The following is an 8,347-nucleotide window of genomic DNA, read 5'->3' as shown; positions in this document are numbered from 1 at the left end:
AGAAACACCAGAAGACTCACGTCAAAAAGAGGCCATTCGAGTGCTCTTATTGCGGGAAAAGGTTTAGCCAGAAAACTAATATGAAGACACACCAGAGAATTCACACAGGAGAAAAACCATATAAGTGCTCCGAGTGTGGAAAAGGATTTTGTGATAGTAGCCATCTGAAGAAACACATTTTGATTCACACGGGAGAAAAGCCGTTCAAGTGCCCCGAATGTGGAAAAGGGTTTAATCAACGTGGTAATCTGAACACACACCTAAAGATTCACACGGGCGATAAGCCATTTGTGTGTCGCGAGTGTGGGAAAGGTTTTATCGAATGTGCTAAATTAAAGAGACACATGCTTTTACACAGTGGAGAAAAACCGTTCGAGTGCAGCAAGTGTGAGCGAAAGTACGTTTGCAAAACTGATCTGAGGAAACACCTAGCCACTCACGGGGCGGTAAAGCCATTCGAGTGTTCCGAGTGTGAAAAGAAGTTCAATCACAGCAGTGATCTGAAGAGGCACCAGAGGATTCACACCGGAGAGAAGCCGTACGAGTGTAAGATCTGCGGGAAACGGTTCTCTGAAAACATGAAGTTGAGGAGACACCAGATAGTTCACAGTGTTTTCTAAAGGATGTACTACATTTATATCGCATTTGCACATTCTGTTTTGGGTGTGAGGCGAAAATGTAACAGTCTAGAAAATGTTATTGCTATTTTTGTAAATGAAACAAGATAAGCTGATTATATCTGACACGTCTTGATTTTCATCAAATAAAGACTTGGTTGTAAAGATCTGTGTCCTTTCTTTTCCTCTTAACTCATCCAACTCTCGGGAACCTCAATTATTCTTGATGAAATATTGTTTGTGTCTGACTTAAGGGATTGAAAAGACACTTATCAGTAATTTCAGCGCTAAAGGGCACCTCCGGAAGGGCTGAGACGCAGCATTAAAAAGACTCCTTTGGAAGGGCTGAGGTTGGGGAGTGCCATTGGAAATCAGGACACTATCCATGTTTATAGCAGGTTTATCAACTTGGGTTTCTTAAATATGTTCAAAATTTTCCTATTCAATTTTTAAAAGCAAGACCAGACTACTGTTATTCGCCAGAACTTTTGTGTTTGGTGATTGGAGGAACCCAGTCATCGTTGGGTTAAAGTCGGCGGAAGACTGATCATTTAATGAAATGAACATATTATAAAGTCATGCTTAGCAACTACATGAAACCCATGGGTAATTCCGCGTGAAAGATTTTAGCCCTTGTCGAAGAAGACAATTAAGTGAGAGTTAATTCTGTAGACAAATCCCGGGGGATGTCAAAAAAAAGATAGGCTCATGCACTTTTAAAATAACGGTTTCGCTTGGGAATATATACCACAGATTAAAGAAATTGATATATAAGTAAATGAATAAAATTACCAAAATTCTCTGTCCTTCCCTCTCTCTCCCTCTCTGTCCTTGTACCTCTACCCCCTTTCTCTCTTTCTATCTCTCTCCCTCTCTCTCTTTCTTTCACACACACATACATATATATATATATATATATATATATATATATATATATATATATATATATATATATATATATATATATATACATATATACATATATATATAATTCTCACTTTCTCTTTCTCCCTCCCCTTTCACTCTCTCACTTTCTCCCTCTTCTTTCTCTCTCTCTCTCTCCCTCCCTCTCCTTTCTCTCTCTCTCCCTCTCCCTCTCCCTCCCCCCCTCCCCCTCCCCCTCCCCCCTCTCTCATTTCTTTCTCTCCCCCTTTTTCTCCTTTTTCTCTTTTTCCCTTTCTCTCTTTCTATCTTCCTCTATCCCATTTATCTCTCTCTCTCTCTCCCCCTTTCTCTATCTCTTTTTCCTCTCTCTCTCCCTCCCTCCCACACTCCCGTCTCTCTCTCTCTCTACCCCCCTTTCTCTCTCTCCCTCCCTCCCTCTCCCTCTCTCCCCACTCTCTCTTCCTCCCCCCCCCCCCTCTCTCTCTCTCTCTCTCTCTCTCTCTCTCTCTCTCTCTATATATATATATATATATATATATATATATATATATATATATATATATATATATATATATAATTCTTTCTTTCTCTTTCTCCCTCCCCTTTCACTCTCACTTTCTCCCTCTCCTTTCTCTCTCTCCCCCCCCCCTCTCTCCTTTCTTTCCCCCTTTTTCTCTTTTTCCCTTTCTCTCTTTCTATCTCCCTCTATCCCATTTCTCTCTCTCTCTCTCACACTCTCTCTCTGTCTGTCTCTCCCCCTTTCTCTATCTCTCTTTCCGCTCTCTTTCTTTCTCTGTCTCTCTTTCCTTTCTCTCTCTCCTTCTCCCTCTCCCTCCCTCGATCCCTCTTTCCCCACTCTCTCTCCTTTTATTTCGCTCTCTTCTTCCTTTCTCCCCCCTCCCCCCCCCCCTCCCTCCTCTCTCTCTCTCTCTCTCTCTCTCTCTCTCTCTCTCTCTCTCTCTATATATATATATATATATATATATATATATATATATATATATATATATATATGTGTGTGTATATACATAATACATACATATATATGTATATATAGATATATATATGTGTATGCACACACACATATATAATGTATATATCCCTTTCCTTCTCTCTATCTCTCTCTCTTACTCCCTTTGTCTTCCTCTCACTCCCCTCCCACCCCACCCTCTCTCTTCTCTCAATGTCTCAATCCTAACAAAATAATAAGTGATAAGCATAGTAATCATAATATTAACCATAATCGTAATCATAGTAATAATAATAATCACAGTTATAATCATAGTGATAGTTATAATCATTATAATAATGAGACGAACCATACGTGAACCATACTAAATACTGTTAACATTTAAATGTGGCAATTGCTGTGTTTACTTGGGCTGCACATGCTTTTAAAATCCTCATACTTAGGGTTGGTTCCTTCTTTATTATCGTTGGTATACTTGGTGCATATCATGAGACCAGTCCCAGTCAAAAAATACAAATAGAGGAAAGGCAGGAAGAAATTTAAAAAAACAAAAAAAAAGGTGAATGAAGTGCCCCTGCTCAGGTCGTTCGTAAGTTTTCTTCTGTGATCTCATTTTTACTAAGTGAAAATTATGTTTATTCTCAAAATAGCAAAATATGTCAAGTTATTACTGTGAGCTAAACCACTTCGGAGGTTCTTGAAAAGGCCAACAAACCTGCGCCATGTATATATTGTCAAGATAAAACTTATCAGGTAATAAATCACTAGGGACATCTATAGCACATATACTGGTCATGATATCATCATCAAATTTACTTGGCTATAAGATGCACATAATTTTTGAAAGACATTTGAGGTTAAGAAGGCAAAGAACTTTAGTTTACCCCCCTTCCCCCTTCACATGTGATATGGTCTTAATGTCAACATATAGTGCTGGCTATTAAAAGTTTATTGCATGTTTATAATCATTGCGTACATTTAATACCAAATAAAGCAGTTAGACCAAAAGATGGCTCAATTCTTTTTGTCAACAGATTGTGCAGACAGTGAGACCTAGGACAGTGACTGAACCATCTCATGTTCCTTCCTCTAGATAACACTGCAATAGTTGCTGGTTTAAAGGTTTCCATGTAGCTCATGCACTATCGCGTTTCACGGATGCGATACTCGCTCGTACGTTATGAAGTAGAGTGAAATTGTAATAAATAATGCGCACACACACACGAACACATACACAAACACACACTATTGTTTTTGTCAATGTGTAAACTTTTTAAATGTCTCTTTTGCAGATCACCAGAGTGAAGGGTGGGGCATAGTATACTGCTCTATAAATGATATAGAGCAACATAGCAACATACACCACACGAGGAATCGGTAGTTGTAATGGCACATCAAGTCATACTATTAATTAAGAGAGGCACCCTGTGGTCTAAAAGATACTTCTCTTAATTAAGCCATCCCTTTCACCATACGCGTACGCCTTTTTAAATAGAATTTGAAAGATTATTTGAAATTGACAAGATAAGATGGAGGAAAGCAACAAGATCAACTCTGAAGAGAAAACATGTGAGTGCTCCGAATGCGGAAGAAGCTTTAACCGGAGAGATCACCTGAAGACACATCTGAGGACACACACAGGAGAAAAACCATTCGAGTGTTCTGAATGTGGGAAGAGGTTTAAGCATAGCAGTTATCTGAAGATACAGCTGAGGATTCACTCAGGAGAAAAAGCGTTCGGATGTTCTGAATGTGGACAAAGGTTTACTCAGAATTGTCATCGGAAAGCACACAAGAGAATTGATTCTGGAGAAAAAACATTAGAGTGTTGTGAGTGTGAGGAAAAGTTGAGGAGGCTTAGTGATCCGAAGATACACCAGCGGCTTCATATTTCAAATCCTGATTTACGGAAGAGTGATCTGGAAACACTCGCTGCAGAAGCAGTCAAGATAAAAAGTGAGCTGAAGAAAAACAAGGAGATTCTCTCAAAGAAATCATTTCAGTGCTCTTACTGTGGGAAAATATTTTCTGGAAATGATGATCTGAAGGCTCACGAGATAACCCATTCTGAAAAAAAACTGTTTGAGTGCTCAGTGTGTGGGGAAAAGTTTATTAAAAGTAGTAATCTAAAGACACATCAGATAATTCACTTAGGAGAAAAGTTTGAGTGTTATGAATGTGGAGAACATTTTGATGAAAAAGGTACTTTCGAGATGCACCGAAGAATGCATCCGGGAAAAACATTTGAATGTTCTGAGTGTGAGTGTATGTTTAATGAAAGTGATGAACTAGAAGGACACCAGAGGAGTCACTTAGAAGACAAGCAGTATGAGTATTCCGAGTGTGGGAAAAGGTTTAATGAAAATGGTTCTCTCAAAATACACCAAAGAATTCATTCAAGAAAAACACTTGAATTCTCTAAGGATGGGAATAGAGCTAATAAAGGCAATGAACTTGAGGTACAAGAGAGGAGTCACTTAGAAGACAAGCAGTATGAGTGTTCCGAGTGTGGGAAAAGATTTGCTCGAAGTTGTAATCTGAGGAAACACCAGCAGACTCACTCAGAAAAAGCGTTGGAAAGCCCTGAGTGTGAGAAAAAGTACAGTGTCCTTGATCTAATTCCATACCAGAGGATTCACGCTGTCGAAAAACCATCTGAATGCTCAGGATGCGGGAAAAAGTTTAATTTGAGTGATGATAGGAAGACAGGCCAGGGGATTAACTGTGAAACAAAACCACTGAAGTGTTCTGACTGCGGGAAGATCTTCATAAATATCAACTTTAATGAAAGTAGTGATCTGAAGGCACAACTGCCGATTCACTCAGATAAAAAGCAGTTCAAATGCTCTGATTGTGGGAAAAGCTTTAGTCGAAGTAATCACCTAAAGTTACACCAGATGGTTCACACTGGAGAAAGACCATTTCCGTGTAATATGTGTGATAAAAAGTTCAGGTCGTCCACTGATTTGAAGATCCACCAATGGCTTCATCTTTCAAATCCTCAGGTACGGAAAACTGATCCGGAAACACAGGTAGAAATGTTCAAGTGTCCTATCTGTGGGAGATGGTTCAAGAAAAGCAGTGAATTGAAGAAACACCAGAAGACTCACGTCAAAAAGAGGCCATTCGAGTGCTCTTATTGCGGGAAAAGGTTTAGCCAGAAAACTAATATGAAGACACACCAGAGAATTCACACGGGAGAAAAACCTTACAAGTGCTCCGAGTGTGGAAAAGGATTTTGTGATAGTAGCCATCTGAAGAAACACATTTTGATCCACACGGGAGAAAAGCCGTTCAAGTGCCCCGAATGTGGAAAAGGGTTTAGTCAACGTGGTAATCTGAACACACACCTAAAGATTCACTCGGGCGATAAGCCATTTGTGTGTCGCGAGTGTGGGAAAAGCTTTATCGAAAGTTCTAAATTAAAGAGACACATGCATTTACACAGTGGAGAAAAACCGTTCGAGTGCAGCAAGTGTGAGCGAAAGTACGTTTGCAAAACTGATCTGACGAAACACCTAGCCACTCACGGGGCGGTAAAACCATTCGAGTGTTCCGAGTGTGAAAAGAAGTTTAATCACAGCAGTGATCTGAAGAGGCACCAGAGGATTCACACCGGAGAGAAGCCGTACGAGTGTAAGATCTGCGGGAAACGGTTCTCTGAAAACATGAAGTTGAGGAGACACCAGATAGTTCACAGTGTTTTCTAAATGATTTACTACATTTATATCGCATTTGCACATTCTGTTTAGGGTGTGAGGCGAAAATGTAAGTCTAGAAAATGTTATTGCTATTTTTGTAAATGAAACAAGATAAGCTGATTATATCTGACAGTCTTGATTTTCATCAAATAAAGACTTGGTTGCAAAGATCTGTGTCATTTATTTTCCTCTTAATTCATCCAACTCTCGAGAACCTCAATTATTATCGATGAAATATTGTTTGTGTGTGACTTGTGGGATTTAATTTTAGCCCTTGTCAAAGAAAACAAATAACTGAGATTTAATTTTGTAGACAAATCTCGGGGGATGTCCAAAAAAGATAGGCTCAAGCACTTTTAATATAATGGTTTCTCTTGGGAATATATACCAAAGATAAAGAAATGGATATAAGTAAATGAATAAAATTACCAAAATTCTCTATCCCTGTCTCTCTCTCCCTCTCTGTCCTTGTACCTCTACCCTCTTTGTTCTCTCTCTCTCTCTCTATCTCTCTCCCTCTCTCTTTCACACACACATATATATATGTATATATATCTTTCTCTTTCTCCCTCCCCTTTCACTCTCTCACTTTCTCTCTCTCCCCTTCCCCCCTCTCTCCTTTCTTTCCCTCCCCCTTTTTCTCTCTTTCTATCTCCCTCTCTGTCTCTGTCTCTCACCCTTTCTCTATCTCTCTTTCCTCTCCTTCCCTCCCACTCTCTCTATCCCCTTTCTCTGTCTCTCTTTCCTTTCCCTCTCTCCCTACCTTCCACCCTCTCTCTCTTTCTCCCCCCCCCCTCCCTCCCTCTCTCCCTGTAAACCACCAGCTGGCACTAGTTATAACCACTGGTGCCACTAGTTGTAACTCACCACTGGGAGCAGTTGTAAAGCACCCGGTGTCCTGGTTGTGATCCGGTGGAATAATCAGACAGACGTTCACGTGCCATGGTCTTTATTGTGGACTCTTGTTAATACACCAGACTCTGGCCGAAGGCCAGGGGTCAGAGCTGTTCGTTCTTGTCTGTCTGACCTGTCTGTCCTGATCTGTCTGTCTGTGGGTTCCTTCTGTGTCCTCCTTAAATACAAATTCTCAGTCACTTTCTACGCCTTGGGCCTTCCGGTAACAAACGCAGCTGTCTAGAGAAGTTGGGGTTCCAAGGCAGAAACGAACACAGGAGACAGGAAGCGTCAGGTCAAAACAGACTGCCATCGATATTGCATTGAATTAAGTAGACATACATGATCAATGCCTTGGCTCACATAATATCAGTGTGATTATTCCACCAACCAGGACATTGGGTGCTTTACAACTGATCCCATTGGTGGGTTACAACTAGTGGCACCGGTGGTCACAACTAGTGCCAGCTGGTGGTTTACAACTGGTGACAGCGGTGGGATAATCAGACAGACGTTCACGTGCCATGGTCTTTATTGTGGACTCTGGTTAATACAGGTTCCGGCTGTCAGGCCGGAGGTCAGAGCTGCTCGCTCTTGTCTGTCCTGATCTGTCTGTCTGTGAGTTGCTTCTGTGTCCCTCTTAAATACAAATTCTCAGTCAATTTCTACGCCTCGAGCCTTCTGGTAACAAACGCAGCTGTCTAGAGAAGTTGGGGTTCCGAGGCGGAAACGAACGCAGGAGACAGAAAGCGTCAGGTCAAAACATACTGCCATCGATATTGCATTGAATTAAGTAGACATACATGATCAATGTCTTGGGTCACATAATATCAGTATCAGTGCCTTACACTCCCTCGTTCCCTCTCTCCCCACTCTTGCTCTCTCTCTCTATATATATATAATATATATATGTATATATTTATATATACAATATATATACAATATATATATATAATATTTATATATAAATATATATATGTATATATATAATATATATATATATATATAAATATATATGCATATATATAATATATATATATATACATATATATATATGTATATATATATATATATGTATATATATATATATATATATATATATATATATATATATATATATATCCCTTTCCTTCTCTCTGTCTCTCTCTTACTCCCTCTCTCTTCCTCTCACTCCGACTCCCTCTGTATCACTTCCCTCCCACCCCACCCTCTCTCTTCTCGCAATGTCTCAATTCTAACAAAATAATAATCATCATAATAATATTGATGATGGTGATAAT

At 39.8% G+C, this 8,347-nt stretch overlaps 1 protein-coding gene across 2 annotated transcripts in view; it reads left to right on the top strand.

Annotated features, from left to right (window-relative positions):
• Positions 1-6,341, top strand: part of LOC122254002 (uncharacterized) — a 19,314-nt gene extending 12,973 nt beyond the window's left edge. Inside the window, exon 4 of one of the 2 annotated variants that reach the window (XM_086533063.1) lies at positions 3,765-6,341. In XM_086533063.1, the coding sequence (XP_086389189.1) occupies positions 4,002-6,182 (2,181 nt within the window). In that variant the 5' untranslated portion in view covers positions 3,765-4,001 and the 3' untranslated portion in view covers positions 6,183-6,341. Of the gene's footprint in view, positions 785-3,764 lie in introns of those variants that run through there. The other variant, XM_043017451.2, reaches the window with a different exon arrangement.
• The last annotated feature ends 2,006 nt before the right edge of the window (positions 6,342-8,347 follow it).

Source organism: Penaeus japonicus, unplaced genomic scaffold, assembly GCF_977035675.1.
Source record: "Penaeus japonicus unplaced genomic scaffold, GWHDUDI00000001_assembly GWHDUDI00000038, whole genome shotgun sequence".
Taxonomy (NCBI): Eukaryota; Metazoa; Arthropoda; class Malacostraca; order Decapoda; family Penaeidae; genus Penaeus; species Penaeus japonicus.
Note: the sequence above shows the minus strand (reverse complement) of the source record. Positions and strands in the feature narration are given on the sequence as shown.